Source organism: Mustela nigripes, chromosome 14, assembly GCF_022355385.1.
Source record: "Mustela nigripes isolate SB6536 chromosome 14, MUSNIG.SB6536, whole genome shotgun sequence".
NCBI lineage: Eukaryota > Metazoa > Chordata > Mammalia > Carnivora > Mustelidae > Mustela > Mustela nigripes.
The window spans coordinates 75255091-75281916 of NC_081570.1; the positions used below are offsets into that span (position 1 = coordinate 75255091).

General features: G+C 38.4%; 1 protein-coding gene and 1 long non-coding RNA gene across 3 annotated transcripts in view; one reads left to right on the plus strand and one right to left on the minus strand.

Annotated features, from left to right (window-relative positions):
- The window catches only part of LOC132001095 (guanylate-binding protein 4-like), a 27117-nt gene continuing 291 nt past the window's right edge, over positions 1-26826 (minus strand). Inside the window, exons 2-13 of one of the 2 annotated variants that reach the window (XM_059375317.1) lie at positions 21250-21445; positions 17622-17749; positions 15551-15660; positions 15141-15337; positions 11112-11357; positions 9754-10034; positions 8392-8604; positions 7201-7303; positions 6680-6873; positions 5731-5821; positions 5129-5322; positions 1-380 (exon numbers count right to left, since the gene is read on the minus strand). In XM_059375317.1, coding sequence (XP_059231300.1) covers positions 315-380; positions 5129-5322; positions 5731-5821; positions 6680-6873; positions 7201-7303; positions 8392-8604; positions 9754-10034; positions 11112-11357; positions 15141-15337; positions 15551-15660; positions 17622-17749; positions 21250-21439 — 2013 coding nt within the window. In that variant the 5' untranslated portion in view covers positions 21440-21445 and the 3' untranslated portion in view covers positions 1-314. The remainder of the gene's footprint in view (positions 381-5128; positions 5323-5730; positions 5822-6679; positions 6874-7200; positions 7304-8391; positions 8605-9753; positions 10035-11111; positions 11358-15140; positions 15338-15550; positions 15661-17621; positions 17750-21249; positions 21446-26826) is intronic. The other variant, XM_059375318.1, reaches the window with a different exon arrangement.
- Positions 26700-26826, plus strand: part of LOC132001097 (uncharacterized) — a 15114-nt gene continuing 14987 nt past the window's right edge. The window contains exon 1 of the long non-coding RNA XR_009399526.1: positions 26700-26775. This is a non-coding gene — a long non-coding RNA (uncharacterized LOC132001097). The remainder of the gene's footprint in view (positions 26776-26826) is intronic.

Here is a 26826-nt window from a genome sequence, read left to right on the forward strand (position 1 = left end):
TTCTGGACTTCGAGCTATATTACAAAGCTGTAATCATCAAGACAGTATGGTACTGGCACAAAAACAGGCACATAGGTCAATGGAACAAAATAGAGAGCCCAGAAATGGACCCTCAACTCTATGTTCAACCTATCTTTGACAAAGTAGGAGAGAATATCCAATGGGAGAGAGACAGTCTCTTCAATAAATGGTGTTGGGAAAATTGGAGAGTCATATGCAGAAGAATGAAACTGAACCATTCTCTTACATCACACACAAAGATAAACTCAAAATGGATGAAACACCTAAATGTGAGACAGGAATCCATCAAAATCCTAGAGGAGAACACAGGTAGCCATCTCTTTGATCTCGGGCACAGCAACTTCTTGCAAGACATGGCTCTAAAAGCAAGGGAAACAAAAGCAAAAATGAACTACTGGGACTGCATCAAGCTAAAAAGCTTTTTTACAGCAAAGGAAACAGTCAACAAAACTAAAAGCCAACCTAAAGAATGGGAGAAGATATTTGCAAATGACATAATAGATAAATGGCTGGTATCCAAGCTCTATAAAGAACTTACCAAACTCAACACCCAAAAAACAAACAACCCAGTCAAGAAATGGGCAGAAGACATGAACAGACACTTCTCCAAAGAAGACATACAAATGGCTCTCAGTATTGTAATACACATTTCAAAGTTACCAAGAAAGTAATCTTAAGTTTTCATCACAAGGAAAAGAATTATAAATTTGCATGGGGATGCATGGTAACTAGACTTGTGTTGATCATTTCCCAGTATATACAAAAGTTGAATCATTATATTGTAAACCCCAAACTAATATAATGTCATATGTCAACTATATGTCTGTTTAAAAAAAAAAAAGGAAAGAAATTAGAAACTAGAATACTGAAAGGTCATAATTAAAACAAGATTAGGGGGTGCCTGGGTGGCTCGGTGGGTTGAGCCACTGCCTTCGGCTCAGGTCATGATCTCAGGGTCCTGGGATTGAGTCCCACATCGGGCTCTCTGCTCAGCAGGGGGCCTGCTTCCCTTCCTCTCTCTCTGCCTGCCTCTCTGCCTACTTGTGATCTCTCTCTCTGTCAAATAAATAAATGAAATCTTTAAAAAAAATAAATAAAAATAAAACAAGATTAGGATGCATATCTTATGGTTTCCAGTTCCCTGCTGTAATCAGCACTTCTATTGCACTGAGTATGTTATTTAAAGGAGCATAAATGCTCCCATCCTGTCATTAATTGTTCCCTTTCTATGTATTATTATTTTAGTTTAAATCTTAGTAATTTCATCTTCATTTCTAAATATGTAAAAGTATATACTCTATAAAATGGAAGAGGCATGGAAGAGGATATATGATGTAAAGTTGGCCATCTCTCAAGCCTCATGTCAGCTACCCAGGTCCATCCTCAGTTGTGACCATAGTTACTAGTTCATTCTGTATTCTTTGTGAGACAGATAAAATAGATGTATCTATTCATTATATTTAAATTTGCTTATAGCAACTATGTATACTGTCTGCATCTTTGTTTTTTCACTTTATGCTAAATCTGGAGATTTTCTCATATTAGTACAAATAGAGTTTTCCCTTCCATTGAAGTGACTCTAGAATAATCTTTTGTACAAATGTCCCATGATTTCTATTACCAGTACCAAACAGAGAAGTATTTTTTTTCTGATTTTTTTGCCATACGCAAGTGCTACAACATATACCTTAGTATGTATGACATTTGGCACATGGACAATTATATCTATAAGTTAAATTCCTAAATTTGAACTTGCTGGATCAAAGGTATGTGCACTTAATACCTTGATATAGAATTGTTTCAATTTCCACCTACTAGAAAATATGGGAGATTTTCTATTTCTCCAAATCCTTGGCAACCTAGGACCAAAGGTGATTTCTTTGCTAATCCTGAAGATGAAACAGGAGCCTCATAACTTTATTTTGCACATCTCTTATTATTAGCAAAGTTGAATATGTTTCATTTCTTCTAACATATTTGTCCATTTTGGGGACATGGCTGTTTTTTTCTTCACTACTTTAAAGAAGCTGTGAGGAAAAGAAAATGGCTTAAAGAAATTATATCATTTTTTCTGATATTAAAATGTATTGCTCATTTTACCATTTGTATTTTTACTTTGCTTATGTTTTTCTTTTTTATTTGTTTTATTTAAATCCAATTAGCCAATATATATGCTTATGGTTTTCTATGAAGAACATTTTTTTTTTCTTAGATAGCTAATAGTCAAATTTATCAGTATTTTCTTTTATCTCAGTCTGACTTATTTCACTTAGCATAATACTCTCTAGGTCCATCCAGGTTGTCTCAAATGGCACTATTTCATCCTTTTTAATGGCTGTGTAATATGCCATTGCATATGTATACTACAACTTCCTTACCATTCATCTATCAATGTACGCTTAGATTGCTTCCATATCTTTACTATTGTAAATAACGCTGCAAGAAACATAGTGGGGCATATATCTTTTTGAATTAGTGTTTTTGTTTTCTTTGGGTAAATACTCTGAAGTGGAATTATTGGATTATATGGTGTTTCTATTCTTAATTTTTTAAGGAACCTCCATATTGTTTCCATAATGGTTGTAGCAATTTACATTCCCACCAACAGTGTATGAGAGTTCTTTTTTCTCTACATCCTTGCCAACACTTGTTATTTCTTGTCTTTTTGATTCTAGTCATTCTGACAGGTGTGAGGTAATATCTCAAGGAGGTTTTGATTTTATTTCACTCCTAAGTAAAATCTAAAAAAAACAGATGAATAAACAAACAAAAAGTAGAACCAGCTCTATAAAATACAGAAAACAAACTGACAGTTATCAGAGAGAAGGGGGTGGGGATTGGACAAAATGGGTGAAGAGTGGGAGATACAAGCTTCCAGTTATGGAATGAATAAGTCAAGGGAATTAAAGGCATAGCATAGGGAATATAGTCCATGATATTTTAATAGCAATGTATGGTGACACATGCTTGCTAGTCTTGTGGTGAGTATAGCACAAGGTATAGACTTGAGAAATCATGGATGCCTGGGTGGCTCAGTTGATTAAGCAACTGACTTCAGATCAGGTCATGATCCTGGAGTCCTGGGATTGAGCCCTGCATCGGACTCTGCTCAGCAGGGAGTCTGCTTCTTCCTCTGATCCTCCCCTTCTTGTGCTCTCTCTCAATCTCATATAAATAAATAAAATCTTCAAAAAAAAAAAACCTTGAGAAATCATATTATATAACTGAAACTAATGTAACATTGTATGTCAACTACACTCAAAGAGAAAAAGCAAAATATATTTTATTTATTTCCATTATGTCATACTTAGAAAAGTTCTACCTACTTCAATATTATTTTTTTAACTGCCCCCTATTATTTAATTTTACGGTATAGTTTTTCATGTTTATATCTTTGAACCATCAGAAAATTACCTATAAATGAGACCTCAACTTTTCTTTTTCAGTTGGCTACCTATAGTTCAAACACCATTTGCTGAATATTCCATGTTCCTTCACAAAAGAATACACCTAAATTATCATCTGTTCAATTTTCTCATGACTTTGCACTGATTTTTCAAGTCTGTTTTGTGGTTGTTACAATATTCAGATGTTAGTACCACACTGCTAATTGTTGGGGCGTTTTGACATGTGGCTAAAGCTAGTTCCCTTTCATTTGTCTCTTTTTCAGGACTGCACTGGATATTTTTGTTTGTGGCTTTCCATAAAAACTTTAGAATTAATTTTTCTACTTTCTGAAAAATTATGTTTGATGTGTGTTTTGGATCAAATTAAATGCACATATTAAGTTAAATAACACTGACATTTTAATTTCTGTCAATGTTTGTATCTTATATAGCACTTAAAATTTTTCTTCATATAAACTTTACATACTTCATGATAATTTTATTCTGCAGTATCATATCATTTTGATGTTACTGCAAATTTGGTCTTTTTTTCCACTGCATCTTTTAACCTGCTTCTCACTTGTTCGAATTAATTTAATCAATAGTAAGTTTGTCTTGTCTGTGTAAGGCCTTCCTATATTTAGGTAATTACTTTTTAAACTTTTGTTAATTGAAACTAACATGACACATATATCTCAAAAATGAGTCACAGCATAACATGAGTTATGTCATAAATGAGTAGCCTCATTTTATACTTTCCTATCAGGAATTCTAAGTCTATTTTGTTTGTAATCTCAGAATTTTAAATCCTTTAATAAGCATTTTATTTTAGACTTATAAAAGGGAGAGTTCACTTTTGAAAATTCCTAGTTATCAAGATGGGTTTTGTATTTAACACTGGTAGCTAAGCTAAGCATATCCATCCACTTCTTTATTGCTGTAGTGCTCTTTTATGGAATTTTTCAGTATTTCCATGTTCTGACCCTTATGGTAAGACTATCTGTGGCTTATAACTTCCTATGATTTGCTCAGGATCATCTTGCTGAGGGTGGGGAGATGTTGGGGCTAAGTCAAGACAGTCGAGAACTATCACAGACATGTGTTCTAGTTCTAACGATGCCTTTTGGGAGAGAATGTAGGTTTGAGTCTAACTAATTTTCAGTTCTACTTCAGGCAGCATGGCTGCCATCTATAAAAATGGGAATTGCTAACAATGTGTAGAAAACAGGCTATCAGGTTGCATGTTGAAATAAGGAATACCGTTTCCTTATAGTTTACAGAGTAATTCACACAGATCTGGAAACAAATGCATCAAGTTATAGGGCTTTCTGGATTTTGTATTTCCCATCAAGCATAATCTGATACACAAAACCCAGAGGATCGATTTTAGATATATCTGATGGTTGTACTAGTAACCTAAGTATGATAGGACTAACATGCTACTCACTCCAGGCATTATGAAAGCACACTATAGTCACTACAAACAGCAGTCTAGCAATCTGTGGGTGCCATTTGTTCACCTCAAAGACTAACACTATAGAAAGGGTTAGAGTCTTGTGGACTTAAGGACCTCAGCAGGATCCACATGGATCTGAGGCATTAAGTGAATCATAGGTCTTTATGATTCCCCATGGGGTCATCGTTTTTATTAGTTTTGGTCCCTCTCCTGAGGAACCACAGCATTGTCCCTTGGGCACTGCCCAGGCTCTGTGCAGATTTACCGTTAGCTTGTGCTTCAACGTTTTTTCCTGTTCCCTCTGAAAGTTTTCACTTTCTCTTTCCAACTTCTCTCTCAGTTGGGCTAAGTTTTCCTTAAAGCTTCTCTCCTGAATCTCCAGTTTTTGTTGCTCCTTGTATTTCCATCTTAGCAGCTCCAGTTTCTTCCCAGCTGCCTCCTCCTTAGCCTGCTTAGCACCTTAGAGAGAAGAAAGCAACAATCAGGTCTGATGATTTTATTTTGCAGTATTTTGTTTAGCTGCAACTGCAAATCTGGCCTTTTCTTACACTTCTCTTTTACAATCTTGTTTACTATTTCCTTAATTTGATCAAAATTAAGTCTGACTTTTGTATGTCACACCTTAGTAATCATTGATAATCACAGTTTATCTTTAAACTTATGTTAAAAAAACTAAAATGACACATGCTTCCAAAGTAAGTCAGAGCATCATAGAAACCCCTCAAGGAATTCTGGGCCTATGTCATTTTGAGCCCACAATCTTCATCCCCACACCAGGTAACTCACTAGGACCTGGCATTTCTTCACCTAATACTTTACCAGTCAAATAAAAGACCCATAGATCCAATGAGTATTTATTTTCATTACCCGCTGCAATCTCTTTTTTTAGTAGCTCTATCTCTGTATCCAAGTCCTCAGATTTCTGTAGGAATCCTTCATTAAGAAGTTCTTCTTGGATCTATAAAAGAGAAGGAGTCCACTTTTGAAAGTCCTCTATTACCAAAAGTAAGGGTTTTGAGTTCAACAGTTTCAGCTCTGAAGCACTGTGTCTACTGTTCTATCACCTGAGAGTGCTTTTCGATGGGTCTGTCCTGGAGACTGGGAGTATCCATGGTTTACACCTTCCCAGGAGTCCCTCAACTAAGAGGGGAGTGGGGTCAGGCTGGGTCAGACCAGAGAACTATCCTCTTAAGAGGAGTTCCAGCACTGAGGATGCCCTTCAGAGTGATGTAGGATTAATTCTAATTATTTTTCAGTCCCACTGAGGCAGCATGAACATACACGTCTAACAGATAATGGAAACTGCTGACCCCCTCTAGATTGCTGCTTATCAAGTGCCAGGTTGAGCTGAAGAATTAACTTTGCTCTGTGCTTTGTAGGATAACTCACACATATCTGGAAACAAATGTAATACATTTTAGAGCTTTTGGAATCCTGTATTTCAAGTCTAATCTGATACTTTTAAGACAAGATGGAGTTCTTACAGGTCTGTTTGATGGTTCAATCAAGAATCCTAAGGACTAGTGGACTGAGGCCCTATTTAACTCGGGCCCAATGAGATCACCCTAACAATCACTATAAAGAGCAGCCCAGCAGCCTCAGGGATGCTAATTGCACACGACAAATTCTCACGCTACATAAGGCACTGGAGTTTGTGGGTTTAAGGGCCTCAGCAGGGTCCAGACGGATCTGAGGTTTCAATGAATCATGTCTTTATGGTTCTCCTTGGGATCATAATTTTTATTAGTTTTGGCCCTTCTCCTGAGGAACCATAGCATTGTCCATTGGGCACTGCCCAGGCTCTGTGCAGACATACCTTCAGCTTGTGATTCAACATTTTTTCCTGCTCCATCTGAAGGCTTTCTCTTTCTCTCTCCAACTTATCTCTCAGTTGCTCTATATTTTCCTTGAAGCTTCTCTCTTGAGCCTCCAGTTTTTGCTGTTGCTCCTTGTATTTCTGACTTAGAAGCTCTACTTCCTTCTCAGCTGCCTCCTTCAAAGCTAATTCAGCTGTTCCACAAATGTTTTAGAGAGAGAAAAAAACAAAAGTCAGACCTGATTCTCACCTCCTCAGTAGAGATACCAAACTGACTCTGAAAAGGTAGCTGACAAACCTCAGAACTATGTGGGTTACCAAGAGCACATTTCAGAATGTGATCAAGATGACCCTCCTTGGCTGCCAGATTTAAAAAGCCAGCTCTGATTGTTATACTTAGCAGTGCTATTTCACAGAAAGAGAGGAAGCTCTTTGTTTCAGGAAGGTTTTGCTCTCATCTATGTCTGAAGTTAGTGCAGAAACCTACCCACTCTGCTATGAGCTCAACCCTGCACCTGTACCTGCTAGGGCCTTCTCCTGATAGGTGAGAACAACATCTCCCTGCAGGATGGAGTTCTCTACTGCCACCTGGTTCTGTAAGAAGTGCTGGAGAACTTCATTTGCCTGAAGAAACAAGGAGAGACATGTCATGTAACAAAGATCTTGTCTTTTTAGGGAAATTATCATTCTATGAAGTCATAAATCTGGCCTTGTAAGTTTTGTATTTGCTTAGATATCCCTTACTAACTTTCCTTCCATCGGTCCAATATAAATTCTGAGATACCTGAAACCTTCTATTGTGGGATACCTGAAACCTTCTATTGTGGCCTCCTTCCTAGCACTCCATCTTTCTCTCCAGGGAGGCCTTCCACTATCTACCCCAGGTACAGCCAACCAGATTTCTATGCATGTATAAACAGGCACCCCTGTTTTCTCAAACATTTGCTCAATCTCTTTTCTGACAGAAAGGATGCTTATCTACCCTTTCTTAACTAGGATAACATTTATAGATACTTGCATCTTATATCTCTTACTCCTCTTACAGGGTGCTTTGCCAAGCTACATTTCCAGTTTTGAAGATAGTCAATTACTCTGAGCTGCCCTACCAGCTCTCCCACTTGCTGGTAGTACGACTTTGGGCAACTTGTTTACTTCTTTGTACAACACATTTCTTGACTGCATAACTATAGTATCTAAATTATAATAATATTCTGAGCATTAAATTGACAGTCCAATGAAAGTACCTATCTATGGGTTACTTACTATATGTATGGTATATGTTAGCCTTATTAAAATCATTGTTATTGTCATCATAATCATTACCATTATTTTCACTATCTGTTCATGAATGTATGATAATCATACAATTACCCAATTATTTGTCTTCAAATAAAGAAGACATCTTGGAACAAAGATTGTTATCTTTACTCTTTGTATACTCTATACTCAGCAAAGAAATTATCACATTGTTTGATAAAGCAAAATTGTTCTCTTTAATCCAGAATTCCCAATTCTACACCATTGTTTTGGAAGAAATATTTCTAATCTCTTCAACAATATATAACTAATTGTGGATAAAAACTAAAAGGGTGGTGATATGGCCATGCTCTGCTTTCTCCCTTAAAATGGTGCTGTGATCTTACATTTTCAGAAAAAGCAACACCCTTTGACTCTAGGATTTTGACAACCATCCCTCTCTCTTTATTCCTCACCTTAACCCCTTTCCTGTGCACTTGGTTATAGTCCCATTCAACCTTTTCCTTTTCTTCTAAGTAAAGATGATATCCTCCAGGAACACAGAAAGTTCCTCTTGAAATGCTTTCCATCAAGGACTCTGAAAGTTGCTTAAGCTGTGCCTGGCAAAATTTGACAGATGCATCTTCATTCTGCAGCAAGAAATCTTCCTTGATTTCCTCTATGGTCTCCTGCCAGGGAAATTATGAAGAAGTCAATTAGAAAGAAGCTGTTAGGAGGGAAAGTCCAATGTCATCCTCTTAGGAAAAGCATCATGATCACCTATGAGTAGACTGGAATATGGAATGGACCAGGAGTCAAGAGACTTTTAGTCCTAGTTTGTTCTTTCTTTCTCTCTCTCTCTTTCTTTTAAAAATTTATTTATTTGAGAGATAGAGAGAGAAAGAACACACGTGCAAGTTGGAGAAGGGGCAGAGGGAGGAGAGAGAAAGAATCTCCAGCAGGCTCCCTGCTGAAAACAGAGCCCTGTGGGGAGCTCAGTTCCTCAAACCTGAAATCACTACCTAAGCCAAAACCAAGAGTCAGACACTCAACCAACTGAGCCAACCCAGCATCCCCAGAGACTTTCAGTCCTAGTTCTGATTGATTCTGTTACTTGTCAAAAGCCCATTAAACTCTCTTGGATTCAGGCTTATCATCTATAAAATGATGGGGTTGTAAGATATAAACTCCAATTTTACTTCTGCTGTAGAATGATTAACAGTGACCCAACCATCAACAATGAAAAAGAGAAAGTTGAATTGTGCCTGGAAGTAGTTTCCTCAGAGGAGACTGAGAAAGCACAAGCAGGGGGAGTGGCAGAGGGAGAAGCAAGCTCCCTGCTCAGCAGGGAGCCTGATGTGGGGCTTGATCCCAGGACCCTGGGATTATGACCTGAGCTGAAGGCAGATGATTAACCAACTAAGCCACCCAGCCACCCCTCATGGCAATTTTTAATGCAGCAGAAAATTAATAAAATGTCTATGTTATAGTAAAAGAGTAATCTATAGCCTGTATAGCTCTGTCTCACAACAATCCAGGCTCCTTTATTTATTTTTTTTTTAAGATTTTATTAATTTATTTGACAGAAATCACAAGTAGGAAGAGAGGCAGGCAGAGTGAGGGGGGAAGCTGAGTAGAGATGTGGGTCTCCATCTCTGGACCCTGAGATCATGACCTGAGCTGAAGGTAGAGGCTTAACCTACTGAGCCACCCAGGTGCCCCAATCCAGGCTCCTTTAACCAGAATAAAGAGATGAACTATTTGATAAAAAATATATAGGCTCTAAGCATGATTTCCGAAGGAGAGAAATCAGGAGTGCTAAATGCTAATACAATTACCATGAGTTTTTTCTGGAACTCCCGCTTGTCGTCTTTGAAGGAGTACTCCATGAACACTGCAATGGCTTCCCTCTCACAGTGTGCATGTACATCCAACAGCTCCTGAAGTGTGTCTGTGGGCAGCCTCACTCGCTGGGCCATCTGCTCTCTGTAGTGGTCAGCTGCCTTCTGCACAGCCACTGGATTCTCAATCTGAGCCAGAGTTGTCACCACGTTCTCCAAGCAAGGAACTGCTTCATGATGGATGGCATCCATATAGGTTATCAACAGAGTCCCCAGCCCTATATAAGCCAGGGAATTTAAGCATAAATACCAAGGTCTCAATCAGTAGCTTATAGTTTTTATGAAGCATCATTCTAAGATTCTAAGATCTAAAAGCCCCACCTTATTTACAAGGAAATTTTATTTTCTCCTTTTGGGAATCTACTCCTTTCTAACAGGATTATTGTTTTCCTGTTTTTTCTTTTCTTTTCTTTTCTTTTTTAAAGATTTTATTTATTTATTTGGGAGAGAGATAGTGAGAGAGAACATGAGTGAGGAGAAGGTCAGAGAGAGAAGCAGACTCCCCGCGGAGTCAGCTCCGGGATCATGACCCGAGCCGAAGGCAGTCGTCCAACCAACTGAGCCACCCAGGCGTCCCTCCTGTTTTTTCTTTTATTCTCCATTTTGTCACAGCACAATTTAAATTACCAACTATACAATATGCACCTATGTTACTGGAAAAATGGTTTCCCATTCATGAGAATGTAAAGGAATAGATTACATAGGTGAAGTAATAGACACAAACAAGACTAGCAGCATAATGTGTGTGCCCTGATACAAAACAAAAATGTGAACTCCTAGTTGAACATGATCGAGAATTCAAAACAGGGATAGAGGATCTTAAAGCAAGTATGGGTCCATCTCCACACAGAATACTATAGGACTGCGTAAGTTACATGCCCACGAAGCCTGCCCTACACATAAGATGATACATAATTCTGTTTCTCAGTGATCTTGCAGGAACTCATAGCTTGCTCTTTATGACCTGACTCATGTAAATTTACAAAATAACCTGCTATCTCCTTCAAGACAAGAAGTTATCCCATAGGATTTCTCAATATACAGATGTCCTCTCTTTAACACCATCTTGTCTTCTTAGGATTAGTGGCTTAAGTTCCTGAGGTATATCAGGTCTCAGCAGACCCTCACACAGGGAGACTTTAATGAGTAAACACACATCGATTTCTTTTCAGGCCATGAAATCTGCTTCTCCATAGTTACACACAGATGTAAACAAAATTACTGACAAATCCAGGCTCTCATCAAAGCACCACCACACTGACACAGAGACATGCTTTGGGACAAAGGTGACTTACGGCTCCCAGTGACAGTGATTCCCTCTCTTAGGGTCTTGGTCTTTGTGTGATTGAAAATATAGGTACAGAATTTCTTTGATTGCTCCTGAAAAGTACTGTCTAGCTTGTCTTCTGGCACCTTCTCAAGATGGAGTAAGAGATTTCTATCACTTGTAGGCCGGTCAAAGACGAAGCATTTCCGTTTTGGAAAGAACTGCCTGATACACTCTCTGGGCATGTTGGAATTCTGGATTTTGGGATTTGTGCCTGCAAAAATGGAAAAAAACTGATCATTGAAAAGTGGTCTTTAGGTAAGGGAGTCAGAACTTTCATTTCCAGGCATCTTTGCATTATGGCATTTCCTGTGCCTATAAATCTTTAACCCAATCATTTCAAATCAATCTGGACCATCACCACAGGCAAGGAAATTCCATTTCTACATGGAGCAGAGCCAGGGAAATAGGGGAGTAGGAGGGGCATCAGTCCCAACTGAAGCAAGTTATGGTTGGTTTCCTTAGTACTGTTATGGAGTTTAGTGGTTGATATATTCATTAAATGTTTATCAAGTGAGTGAGGAACCAAAAAAAAATGGTAAGAATTCCTTTTGTGATTTGACTGTCCCCATATTAGATATGAAATATGGACCCTAAAATAAAATAATACCAAAAGAAGAGTAAGATATTGCTTGTTAAAATATCAGGTGGAGGATGAATAATATCAAGGTAAGAAAAAAATGTCTAAAATTCAGAGTAAAAAAAAAATCACTGAATCTCGTTTATTCTAATCATGAGCTTTGTAAATTGAAATTGTGCTAATATACCAAAGTCAAGGAAAATTCCTTTCTGAACAGAGCTAAGAGTCGGGGAAGTACTTTAGGAGAGGAATGGGAGGCATTCAGCACAAGTGAATAAACTTATGCTAGTTTCCCTGGCATTTTTATGGGGTCCCATGGATTAAGAATCTAATGTTTATTGAATGACTAAGAAAAAAAGTCAGAGGGCCATAAATACAGAGAACTGGTGGTTGCAGAAAGGATGGTGGTGGGGGATGAGTAAAATGGGTGAAGGGGAGTGGGAGGTACAGCCTTCCAGTTAAGGAATGAAGTCAGAGGAAGAAAGGTATAGAATGGAATATAGTCAATGATATTGTTACATTGTTGTTTGGTGACAGATGGTAGCTACACTTGTGGTAAGCACAGCATAATGTACAGAGTTGTCAAATCACTATTTTTCTACACCTGTAACTAATGCAACACTATGTGTCAAATATAATTTAAAAAGAGGTCAGAAGTACTTCTCCATGTCAAAAATGAAATATGGGCCTTAACGTGATCCCAGAGCAAAAGGGTAACACTTTGCTGGGGAAAATGTCAGGAAGAAAATAGATGATATCCAGATCAATAAAGAAAAATTTTTATAAGCATAAGCCAAAAACATGTCACACCACAAATATGTTTAGATTTCCTTTAATTGAAATCTCTAAAGTATACTTTAATCTAAATGTAATTTGAGACCTCATCATTTCCCTATATCAGATCGATTCAGACTTCATAGGATCTTACAGAGCAATTCTGTAGCACATATCAGCTGTTCAATGAATAAATAAAAATGAATGTTCCCTATCCCTATAGATGTCTTCTATTATCCACTTTGCTAAATACATGTAACAAATTTATAATATAAAAATAGAATATTGTGTAAGGCTACAAAGTGAAAAGGATGATGTTATAAGGAAGGTAACATGAAGGTCTGACAGCTTTACAGGAAAGATATGTCAACATTTTTTCTGGACCTTTTAGTTTGCAAATATCCTTTCTGTGGAGAATATAACTCTATAGGTACTAGTAATATATAATTATTAAATATTATAACTTTATTTATTACTTTAAAATCTCTAGCAATTGGAGCTTAAGCTCACTAAAGAAATTCAGGCCCAAATATTAGATCAGATAATCTATTAATCAGATAAATTAGATCAGATAATCTATTAATAAGCCAACACTATTAAAATATACTATTCTACCATTTTGATTACTATATTATTATTACTATTGAAATACATTTTAAAAATAAGTAATTGACCAGCGAAGCCACACCGGCGTGAAACCTTACGAGTGTGGCGAGTGTGGGAAAGCCTTCAGTTTGAAGTCGCCATTCGTCGTACACCAGAGGATGCACACGGGGGTGAAGCCCCATAAACGCAGCGAGTGTGGGAAAGCCTTCAGGAGTAAGTCCTACCTCCTGGTTCACATCCGAATGCACACAGGGGAGAAACCCTATCAGTGCAGCGACTGTGGGAAAGCCTTCAATATGAAGACGCAGCTCGTCGTCCACCTGGGAATCCACACGGGAAACAATCCTTACCAGTGCGGCGAATGCGGGAAGGCCTTCGGCCGGAAGGAGCAGCTCACCGCACATCTGAGAGCGCACGCGGGCGAGAAGCCGTACGGGTGCGGCGAGTGTGGGAAGGCTTTCAGCAGCAAGTCATACCTCGTCATACACAGGAGGACGCACACGGGAGAGAGGCCGTACGAGTGTAGCTTCTGTGAGAGAGCCTTTTGTGGGAAATCCCAGCTCATCATACACCAGAGGACTCACTCGACGGAGAAACCCTACGAGTGCAGCGAATGTGAGAAAGCCTATCCCAGGAAGGCGGCGCTTCAGATCCACCAGAAAACTCACTCAGGAGAAAGACCTTTCAAGTGTGGTGAATGTGGGAAGGCCTTCACTCAGAAGTCGTCCCTCAGTGAGCATCAGAGAGTTCACACAGGAGAGAAGCCTTGGAAATGCTCTGAATGTGGGAAATCCTTCTGTTGGAACTCAGGGCTTCGTATACATCGAAAAACTCACAAGTGAGAAATTAGAATGAAGGAGATGTTAGCAACTTTGTCACGGATGTTGACCCTCAGCGGACTTCCGGTGATAACGGAGATGGGATGCAGCAGCAGGAAGTCCTGGACATACACTCCTGTCAGCCAAGTCAGAGAGAGACCATCGTGTTTGGAGTGTGGGGGCAGAAGCTTTTCGAAATAAGTCCCACGAGACTCTGCAGATGAGAACGAAGGAATGAGGAGTAACTATGAAGGCCAGCGCCATCATGGTAGACATGAAATCCGGAGAATTCGTATTTAAAACTTCCCAAATTTAATAAACCAGGAAAGCATTTTCCCATAGGAAATGTGTTATGTGTGGGGAGTTACATTCCAGATTTGAAGCTACTTGAAAAACCATTCCAGGTTTTTTCAGGATGGAGTATAAAGTTGTTTTTTATTTTAATATGTAAATAAAGCAGTGGTCAGGAAAACATCAAGGAACATATTCTGAAGGTTAAAGGACATTTACTGTGACTTTCCTAAGTCACACTGAATAGCATTTTTAAAAATTTTGGTATTTTATTTTTTAATGTAACTTGTCATACATATATTTGGTAGCTTATGGAATAACATCCCCTAATATTCTCCATATTAAATGCTAAATATAAAAAAAAATAAGTAATTGATTTCAATGTGAACACTTAACAAGCCACAAAAGTATTTGGGCCTCAAGAAGTTATAGCAATGGGGCACCTTGGTGGCTCAATGGGTTAAGCTGCTGCCTTCAGCTCAGGTCATGATCTCAGGGTCCTGGGATCGAGTTCCGCAGCAGGGACTCAGCAGGGAGCCTTCTTCCCTCTCTCTCTCTTCCCTCTCTCTCTCTTGTTTTCCTCTCTGCTTACTTGTGATCTCTGTCAAATAAATAAAATCTTTTAAAAAAATGACACTTATAACCATGTAAAAAAAAAAAAAGTTATAGCACTGATTGAAATCTGGAAATATTTTTTCATGGTATCAATTACCATTAAATTATCTGATCTAATATTGGGTCCTGAATTTTGTTAATGAGCTTAAGCTCCAATTGCTAAAGACTTTAAAGTAATAATAACCCACAAAGCCCAATCACCATTAGCACTGGCTTCAAATTCAAATAAACATTTATGTCATATGCTGAATGACAGGGCTCAGTTAATCCCATCATTAAAAAATCTGCCACCATTTAAGCCATACTCTGAGACCTGGAAGCAGCTTCAAGGCATCCTCCAGGTACTCATCTTCAGTTATGAAGAGTCCATTTATCTTCATTTCCAGTGTGAAATCTCGTAGAGCCCAAATAAAATCTGGAAAGAAACTCACAAAGTTGGCAGAGTCGTCTACCCCACTGAACTTTGAGGATGACTTCGCCCTGATTAGCTGTGATAGTTCAGTCACATAGCTAGGAACTTAGCTAAGGAACAAGTACTTTACATCACAATTTCCAGATCTCAGATAGAAATAAATGTTATAAGCACTAATTTTTATTCTGGGTCCCTCTCACTCCTTTCTGCAACCATGACAATTAAGTCACAGAAAAGATGACAGTCTCAGTTGAGAATGGCAATTCCTGTAAACTCAATGAAATTTGGTGTTTTGGTCCCTGAAAGGATACTGCAGCTGCTCCAGGGCCTGGTGGTTGATGGTGCCCATGCTGTTGTAGATCAAGGTGCTGCTCAGAAGCACAGTCAGGGCAAAGATCCAGGAGTCATTCTTGGGGTCGACCTAGAAAGCACATTAGACAAGGGACTTAGAAGGCTGCTATTTCTGCACCCATTGATTTATTCATTCATTCAGTTTTTCATTTATTATTTTGTTACTATATATTACTGAAATCTTAAGACAAAGAACACAAGTTTTGAAGACAATGATAAATTCAACCTCATTATTAGTGTTAACATAGTACCCTCTCAGGGCCCCAGTACCTTAGCTATTAAAAGAAGTAAATGACATTGTCAATATGGGTAAAATGTCTAATGCAGTTCCTAGAATACAGCAGACATACAATAATGTGAGCAATTATTCCTCTATCAAATTTTTCTTCATATTATCTATATTTGCAACACAAATGTTATTCAAAAAAATTCTACAACTACTCTTTAGGCACCTAAATGCACCTACTGCATTTGGCTGTATGGATGCAAAAGTTATTGTTCTTAAGATGACTTAAGAAGGGGCAGATAAAGGCAACCAAGCTTATAATCTCTCACATGGAAAAAAGAATCGTGCAACTTCAGAGCAAGAAGTGACTATAGGGTCACTATGGGGTCTTGGTTATGGAGGGCAAAACTGGAACCAACATTCAGGGGAAGACCTGAAATTCTTTGAAGACCAGGAAAATAGAGTCAGATATCTCAAAGCATTCCACAATTTTAGTGTTAGCCACTGGTTCTGCTGCCATCAGCAGTTTACAACACAGTATATCCTGTTGCCTTGTACAAGTGCAGTATCTAGATTCTATGCTTATCAGATTTGAACTGGAAGACTAGAAAACTTTTTCATATTTTTGGGAAAAAAACTATTTCCTCAAGTCCTTATTGTCCCTGAAAGTATCCAACGTAGATTGCTTTTTTTTTTTTAAAGCGGGATTTGGGCCAAATAACAATCGTTTTCAACATCAAGAGAATCATTTTGCTTTTATATTGAATTTACTGTTAAGAGCTTTAAAGCTGAGCACAGAATCTCTGAATACTTTCTCCCCACATTTATGGAAGCCAGATATTTACCAATGCTACTTTGAATATAGGCTCAGAGTAATGTAAAATAAGGAGAAATAATTTGTTTCACTTAATAGTATAAAGAGAAAATATGTAAGATTATATAAGGTAAGATAATTTCAGTGGGTCAAGGTCATTTTCTTATATAAGTCAGAGAAGAAGTAATCTCTAAAATCAGAGACTTGAACTAAAACCCTTCATGAATGCTCCTGGCATAGCTAAACTTCGTCTGAAGAGGATTTAAATAAATTACTTTACTGAAACCCTATTTCATATCTCCTACTTCTTTTACTTCTTTTTTTTTTTATTTTAAAAATTTTATTTATTTGACGGAGATCATAACTAGGCAGAGAGGCAGGCGGGGGGGTGGGGTGGGGGAGGGAAGCAGATTTCCTGCTGAGCAGAGAGCCAGATGCGGGGCTTGATCCCAAGACCCTAGGATCATGACCTGAGCCAAAGGCAGAGGCTTACCCACTGAGCCACCCAGGCGCCCACATCCCCTACTTCTAAATCACATCCATATACTTGAACTGCTAGGTCCCACTGACTTCATGGGTTACAGTTTACATATTATTTCTTCCAGGAAGCTTTTTCGAAGCCATGTGATTGGATTAGTTGCCTACATCTACGCATGGTTCCCCGTACTGATCACACTGTGTACATGTTGTCTCCTGCAGTTAAGCTCTAGGCATTTGCCCTATTTGCTGCGGTATCTGTAGTATTTAGCACAGAACACGGGAATTCAGCTGTTTGGTTAAGTATTTACTAAACTGTATGTTTATCCAACTGTTAAAAGTAAGAAGATGTTATTATTATATACCCCAATACTTGAGGTGACCAGAAAAGTAAGTTCAGGGAGAAATATATTCTCGTTTTCATACTTGGGTTTAGAGTTTTTAAGACTAGGTAATAGAACTTGAATTGAGGTAGCAAATGAAAAGTAGAGTCAAGATTCCCCCTTTGCCTTACCTTTTCTATATTCCCTAGACCTTCAGTGTCCAGAAGGACCAGGGTGTGGTTCAGCTTGGAGGGGTGGGGTACACACCACATCCAAATACCTTTGGTTTTAGACTTCACTGTGGAACCCAGGAGGAAGCCTGCAAGAGAAGAGAAGAAAGCAACATGGATGTATGGGGATGCTTAGAGTTTAGTGGACTGAAGTTCAGCACCTACTGCTGCTGAGCCAGAGAGGAGGTAAGATATTTGAAAAACCAGGGCTGCATGGTCTACATAGAAATAAATGACTAATGACTAATGGGGCCAGAGGCAGGTTCTCCTAAAAATCAGTAAGAACTAAACAAGACAATCCAATTACAATTTTTAAAAAAGACTTCAACAGGCATTTAACAAAATAGGAATTACAAAGGGCAAATAATATGTGAAAGTGTACTTAACCTTATTTATAGTGAGGCACATGACATAGAACCAAGTAGTCATCATAACAGTAAGAGTCAAAAATTTTTCTTTGGATGTGAGAATTCTTAATTGCTGCTAATAAACATGTAACTTGAACAGAGAGTTGAAAAAGACATTGATATTATCTAGAAGTCCTAAAGAAACAAATACTCTGTAACGTAGAAATTCCACTTCAGGATATATTATATGAGAAGTTTGTGTACCTATACATCAGGATAAAATTGCAAGAATATCTAAGACAATTTTGTTCATAAAAGATAAAACTTACGGGGCACCTGGGTGGCTCAGTGGGTTAAAGCCTCTGCCTTCAGCTCAGGTTATGATCCCAGGGTCCTGGGATCGAGCCCTGCATCGGGCTCTCTGCTTAGCAGAGAACCTGCTTCCTCCCCCCTCTCTCTCTGTCTGCCTCTATGCCTAATTGTGATCTCTGTCTGTCAAATAAATAAAATCTTTTTAAAAAAAGATAAAAGTTACTACAGTGCCTTGAAATAAATTATAGGTACATACAAAAAATGGATGAATCTTAAAAACTTCTTGTTGAGCAAAAGAATACATCAAAAAATACATAAAATTTAATTCCATTTAAGAAAACTTCCAAACTCATTCTACCAGGTAATCAGCATTACCTTGATTCCAAAACCAGACAAAGACCCCACTAAAATGGAAAATTACAGGCCAATATCCCAATATTCACCATGATGAACATGGATGTAAAAATTTTCAACATGACACTAGCAAACTGAATTCAAGAGTACATTAAAAGAATTATTCACCATGACCAAATGGGATTTATTCCTGGGCTTCAGGGCTGGTTCAGTATTCACAAATTAGTTGATGTGATATTAATAAAAGAAAGGATTAATAAAAGATTAATTAATTAATTAAAGAATTATTATTGATTCACATTAATCATTAATTATTATTATATTATTAATTATAATATTTATTATTATTAATTAATTATTACTAATTCACATTAATAAAAGAAAGGATAAGAACCATATGATCTTGATAGATGCAAAAAAAAAAGCATTCGACAAAATACAGTGTCCTTTCTTGATAAAAACCCTCAGTAAAGTATATAAAGATGAGACATACTTCAACATCATAAAGGCCATATATGAAAGACCCACAGCTAATATCCCTTGATAGGGAAAAACTGAGAGCCTTTCACCTATAGTCACGAATAAGACAAGGATGTCCCCCCTTCCATTATTATTTAACATAGTATTGGAAGTCTTAGCCACTCAGCAACTAAACAACACAAAGAAATAAAAGGCAACTGAATGGGCTAGGAAGAAGTCAAACTTTCATTCCTTGCCATTTTCAAGGACATGGACAAAGCTAAGAATGTATTATGCTAAGTAAAATAAGTCAAAGAAAGGCAAATGCCATATAATTTCACTCATATGTGTAATTTAAAGAAACAAAACAGATGAATATATGGGAGGGAGAAAAAAAAAGAGAGAGGAAAACAAACCATAAGAGACTCTTAAAGAAACCATAAGAGACTCTTAAAGATGGGCTAGATAGGTGATGGGTATTGAAATGGATATTAAAGAAGGCACTTCTTGTGATGAGTAGTGGATGTTGTATATAAGTGATGAATCACTGACTTCTACTCCAGAAACCAATATTGCACTGTGTGTTAACTAGAATTTAAATAAAAAATTGAAAAGAGAAAAAAATTTTTTTTAAATGGGACCTTGTTTTATTTCCAGGAAAGCCACAATACAGGTTTGAGGCTATGCAGCCGGTAGCAGAATCAACACTGGACTTTAATGGAGGCGCACACAAAGCCAGTGTCTGGCTACTGTCCACAGCACTGACACTGGACACTGAGGCTAGGATTGCTATCTCTGCAGCCCCTGATGGCTGCATGACACTACTGTGATACTGCTCAGACCACCTGTGCCCAATGCACGGACACTGTCCCAGTGTGTCTATCACATGTTTTGAGTCAGAGTTGCAGGTGGTCATATGACTGTTGAAGCTTCCTGTCATGTCCAACTGCAAGACTGGTAAAGTAGGTTCTCCCCTCTATGGATGGAGGTAGTCTCTGTCCCCATCAAGATTCTTTAAGTGTGGAATTGTTTTATGTGGGAAGAGAGGTACAAGTTCTAGGAGTAAATGCTGGGGACCAGGAATGGAAAAGAATGACAAATTTTCACATTTGGAGCTGTGATCTGAGACTAGAACTTGATTAAATTCCATTTATATCAATTTTAAAAGCAGTCCAAAATAAAGTATGCTTTAGAAATACAAACATAGACTATAAAACCATTTTTAAAAAGCAAAGGAATAAGTATCATGAAAATCAAAACATCGGTGAGCACTAGTGAGAGTGTGAGAGTGTATGGTTTGGGCCTTTGGGTGTTGACAGTGATTTTTTTCTTTTTCTTTTTCTTTTTCTTTTTTTTAATTTTTATTGTAAGTAGGGCTTAAAATAAAAGCTTACTCAGGCTCAGAGGGCTTGAACTCATTATCCTGAGCTGAAGACCTGAATGGAGATCAAGAGTTGGATGTTTAACCAACTGAGCCAGCCAGATGCCCCACCAATGATTTATTTCTTGACTCAAGCCATGGTTACACAGGTGTTCACTTTATTCATTTTATTGTACACTGTGTTTTAGGTACTCTTCTGTATGTGTTAAAGTTTACATATTTGAAAAGGCTAAAAAAAGAGAGAGAAGGGGTTATAATTTATGAAAATTTTGCCTTGACATGGAGCAGAAAAATAAAATGGCAGCTCTAATGACATATAGGATAAAAAAGATTTTCCCCTTTTTCTCTTCCTTTCCTCTTCTAACAAAAGTGGTAAATATTAAAGTAATTTGAAGTTTCTTGAAATGACATTACAGGTTTGGCAGGAGTGATACAGGAAAAAGAAAGGAAGTAGTAGTAGAAGCTGAGTTTCTGAGAAGAGTGGATGGGATCCAGAGGAACTAGTTGGAAAAGGGGGGTTGGATCTCTAATAGGGTGTGGAAAATGGCATTCATTATTGGAGAAAAGAGGTTTTATGAACAAATGGGGTTGAGGTTGTTCATTAGATGGTCAATATTACAAGTTTGCTTTATTGGGTAGAGTCAGCCTCTTCCTTTAGATGACATCAGAGGAGCATCACCAATCTGCAGTATCGCTGGTTCCAAGCAAATGACTCCAGTCCCAGGACAACACTCACCATGGTTTTGTCCTAATAGGCGGTTCAACAGGTAGGATTTTCCTGTCCGGTATTGCCCTACAATGCCTACCACCATCACAGGCTGAGAAATCTTGTCAAGAATCTGTAACGCTTTTCGATTCACATTCAACTGCTCTCCGTGGTTTTCCACTAGACAAATGGGTTCTGTCATGGTGGGTCCAGATGCCATGGTGACCTGAAATGCAGAAGAGCCTCACAGTAGAATGTAAGATCCCAAAGTCATCTTTAATGGTTATCCAAGGAATGTGCATATCTACTTCCTATGTTTTGTATGTTTTTAAGGGAGAAGTATACAGCCTGCCACCAGTAGATCACAGATTTCTTCTAACATGCCCATAATCCCTAGCGTTATCTATGATGGCACATATGTATCATTTGTCTCCAGTGATTCTGTTCTCTAAAAATAATGTTCTTGCTCAGGAATCCCTCTGCATAAAAAGCCTTGGTAAAAAAATTTTTAAGGTGGGGTACCTGGGTGACTCAGTCAGTTAAAGCAGCGGTCTTTGGCTCAGGCCATGATCTCAGTGTTCTGAGATCAAGCCCCGCATCAGCAGAGAGGCTGCTTCACCTTTTCTCTCTGCCTGCTGCTCTGCCTACTTGTGCTATCTCTCTGTCAAATAAACAGATAAAATCTTTTAAAAGATTTTTTAAGGAAAAAAGACATATATGTATATATCTTTTTTTCCTTAAAAGAATCCCTGGAAGTTAAATAATTTTATCTTTTCTTACTGGATAAAGTAATGATAGTACAGATATTTAAGTTAAAGGATTGGTAGAGGCTTTATGGTCAGTTAGTGGCAAAAGCAAGAGTTGAATAGCAATCTCACTGCACTAACTACTCCAAAATCTAACCTATCAGAATTAATTTCCTCAAATACACATTTAGCAAATAGGTAAGTTTCTTGATGGGGAAACTGCAGGGTTCTCTATTGACTCATTAGGTATGAAGTCATTATAATACATAGTGTGATCTAAACAGATCCTGTTATTCCTGCACAGTCATCAAGCCACCAATCTATTTCCAGACCAACCCCTCTATTTACAAGGTGTATGTCTCACTAGAGACTTCAGTTCATCTTACAGTTTGTAAAATGTATAACTCTTTTTTAAAAAAAAGATTTTATTTATTTATTTGGCAGTGAGATAGAGATTACAAGTAGGCAGAGAGGCAGGCAGAGGGAGAAGGGGAAGCAGGCTCCCTGCTGAGCAGAGAGTCCAATGTGGGGCTGGATCCCAGGACTTTGAGATCATGACCTGAGCCAACGCAGAGGCTTAACCCACTGAGCCACCCAGGTGCCCCACAAAAGGCATAAATTTGATATCCAGTCTAACTTATTACCTAATTCATTACCTAATCACTATCTAAAAATGAGTAAGATAGAGTTTCAACCTTCAAAGTGCTTTAGAATCTATCTTAGCTAGGCTTTGGTTCCTCTACGAATAACAGAAAAGCCTAGAAAGCCGCTGCTTAAAAAGCTGAAAGTGTACTACCCTTTGTCACAAGTCAACAAAGATAAAGATTATAATTCACAAAGTCATCAGGGGCAAAGTTTCCTTTTATTTCTCGCTTAGCCATCTTTTAACAATGCCATTTCATGGTACAAGTTGACTTATCATCACATGTCCCTTCTAACCAGCAGAAGAAGAAAGGAGGAAGGAGGCTAGGTCACCTTCCTTTAAGGATATCTCGTGGATAACTGATCATGATGATCACACATCCCTTCAGCTCAGAGTTCAGTTACTACAATTATACCTTAAGAGCTTAGGGTATACTGGAGAAGACAGGCAATAGTCAGGCAGCATAAGTAGAGAAATGCCATGATAGACATATGCATGGCATAGTGTCCAGTAAAAGAAAGGTGCTCTAATATAGCTTGAAAGAAGAAATCAAAAGATTTCTTTTGAGGGAGAGGGTTAAACATGAGAAGAGACAGCATGTGTGATGACTTGGAAGATTAAAATGAGAGAGAGGCATCTAAAGTGACTCCTTGGTTTTTACCTTGGACACCTGGGTAAATGTCAAAAAGAAAAATACAAGTCTGTTTTTCGTGGGTGTTGTAATTTTTAGAAATATTTAGTTCTGATATACTCATAGACTCATAGACATTAAATAGAATTGTGGAGACCTGAATGAAAGCATTACAGGCTGGTAAGCATTCAACCCATACTTTGTCATGTTCACTTGAATCTTTTAACACTAAGTTCAGTGAAGGTAAGGCCTCCACAATTCTCAGCACCTACTGGGCACTACATGAGCATTTGCTCATTTGAATTGATTTGCAACTAGGAGAAAGATCTATGGGTAAAGTAAGATATGAGCGGTTGTAGTATATGCATCAAAACAGCAAGGATGTTTTTTTTTATCTCCCACACGATGAATACATAAAATGAGTTCCAAAAGCCTATGTGTCTCAGAAGGGTAGGTGGTGTGGGTATCAAGAAGGAGGAAGTGACCAGAAAGACTAAATATGTGGAGTTTATATAAGAGAAGGACTAAAGATATTCTTAGGTTGTGAATAATCATTAATTTAACTTATATATGTGTTGTATACCTGCCATGTGCTGGGCATTATTCTAGGTGCTCTGTATTCAGCAATGAACAAAATAGATATAAATTCCTTCCTCATGGAGTTCTATTCTGTTAGGAGAAGACCTCTAATAAGCAAAATATATTACATATATAAATTATATATATAAACATATACATACATATTATATGATACATGTAATATATGAAATGTTAGATGATGATGAGTATTCTAGAGAAAAATTATCAGGGTGTGAAATAAGCAGGCAATAGGGATATGAGGTGTTAGGGCTGAATTCATACATAGGGTAGTCAGTGATGGTCTCCCTGAGAAAGAGACATAATGGAAGTCATCAGTGAGCTTGATGAAAACAGGGAACTGCTGGGGAAAAGAGCCTGGGTGGATACCTGAGTAACATGAGAGGAGAGTGGCAAAGAATGGAGCTCTCTCTTAAAAGAGAATTTATTAAACTGGAAGAAAAGGACATTTGTATGCTTTATAATGTTTTATTTTTGTTTATAGGCTTACAGAGAAGTGAGTCAGTTGTGTGGATGTTTAAGATTCTGCCCATATCTGACAGAGTCCCATATCTGGGGAAGTTTGAATAATTTCCTCTCAGTGAGTAGAGCATTTCATGAGACATAGAGAGAGAGATCAGTCATGCAGCTTTGACTCTCCCTTTATTTTTTCTACGACAGTGTTGAGCAGTGGTGTTCCCACTGTTTCCAGCTTTCCATCCAAGGAGGTGTTTCTTCGACAGTGACTGAGGCAGTCCTGGAGCCCAAGTGGAAGACACTGTCAGGCTCAAAGGTGCCCCAAAGTTTAGCCCATAAGTCAAAGCTGAGCTCCCTCCACACGACTGAGCATCTGCTTCCTGTGCCATTGTTGTAAGTTTGTACAATACTTAAGTTCAATCTTGTATCATACAGGACAAACTACTGTCAACATGTAACAACAACTCTCTTACCTCATTTGAGATACTAAATGAAATACTAAAGAGCAGCCAAGCATAACTTCAGGATAAAGAAAGCTTTTGCATACACTTCTCAACATTCTGTTTTGTCTCTACATTTTGTGAAATTAGACATTGTCCATTTATTTCCTGTGAGAAACAAAAAATTATTAACTGCATGGCAAATACCCAGGCCTTTCAGCTTATAATACAAAGCTGTCTGAAGGCACTGGTAATAGAGGGGGTGAGCTCCAGTAGAAATAAAACTAGAGCAGGAACAAGAGTGACAACTGAAGAAAGGCACCATAATATGCTGTGTTTAGAGCCTGTCCGCCTGGGTTCCTATACTGGATCCATTCTTTACTAGCTGTTTGACCACGAAAAGAATACATAATCTCTTTGTGCCTCTGTGAGTAATCTCATAAGGTGGTAATACTAATAGTAACTACATTATAGGTCACTGGGAGTATTAAATAATTCATGACAGTTATGACAACTTAAAACCATGGCTGGTGCATTGTACCTATCTGAGGAGACAGAAAAGATAGAATTCCAAATGTACGTGAAGGACCATTTTGGACAGAAATAGTGACACTTCTCTCATCCAGGAGTCAATGTGAGTGCGAAGGAAACACGGACGGATGCAAACAAGGAAAGGGTACATCTCAGGAGAAGGAAGAACAGGCAAGAGAGGCACAGCACAAAGGGCTGACATGGAGGTCACTGATGCAGGGGGAGCCAGCAGGAGGAGCACAGAGCCATCTTTGGGTGTCCCAGCGGCTCTGGAGTCAGGCTATCAGGTTCAACTTAGAAGGTTCAAAACCTACTGTCTGTGAAACCTTGAAAAAGGGACTGGGTAAGCCTGGATTGATTTTGTTTCTTTCTAAGATTTATGAGCTGGAGGGGGTGGGAGAGCAGAATGGGGTGGGAGGGACAGAGCAGAGGGAGAGGGAGACGGAAACTCCCCACTCAGCAGGGAGTCTGATGCAGGACTCACCCAGGATCCCAGGATCATTACCTGAGCTTAAGGCAGATGTCCAATCAACTGAGCCACCCAGGTGCCCCAAGCCTTGATTTTCTTATCAATATTAAGGGTAAAATAATAATTCCTTCTTCATCCATAACTGTATAGACTAACAATGAATAGGCTGTCAATGAATTACTTCTAATTTTCAACAGCTAATATACTCTTTCTGTAATTAGCAACTGAGGCAATGAGTTACTGTGTCAGTACATTTTATCAGGGGTACATTACCAAAAATCTAGGCTAAATAAAAATCCTTTTCTTAAAAAAAAATCAGTTCATTAGGTGCTAGAGAGTTAAAAAATATGGAGTAAAGCAAGAGTTTTGCTGGTGTTACTATAGGACAAATTGCAGATTTCTTTTCTTGGACTTAATATTTTTAAAACTTTTGGGGAGGAATATATGGATTACAAAGCTTATTATTATTATTATTATTATTATTATTAGCTGCAAAGCAGGACTGAGGTATCCAAGCTAAGATGATTCTAAATCCAAATGAAATAGAATGAGATGGTTCTACTAGACGGAGTTAGTCAATGGTTTACAAAAGTTATGGTCTATAAGAATCATCTCGCATGATGGTTAAAAATGCCCCAAATCCATATTTTCAACAAATACTACAAGATACTCTGATGTAGTTTGTGTATGGAACACACATTTATAAACAGTGCAGGATAAACACGCTTAAACCTTAGGATTATTTTTAACAATCGATTCGCGTGAGATTGAATAACTCCATACACCACTGCTGTCTCTACGGAATATTACGTGTTACTAGTACACACACACACAAGAAGTCGTCTTCCGGGATGTTAGTGGTCAGTGACACAAGGGCCATCCAGGCTGTTTTCCCGGTGCCCGGCAGGGGGCAGGCAGGACACGTCTCAGGAGGGAGGACACCACCCAGCGCCCCTAGGGGACGGACGGCGGGAGTGGAAGGTGCCTCCATCCTGCCCGAGGAAGACTTCAGTCCCCTTCCGCAGCGCAGGCGGCAGGCACTGGTGCGTCTCCCGTGCCCGGCTGCCCGTGGCGCCTGAGGGGTGCGGCGCCTA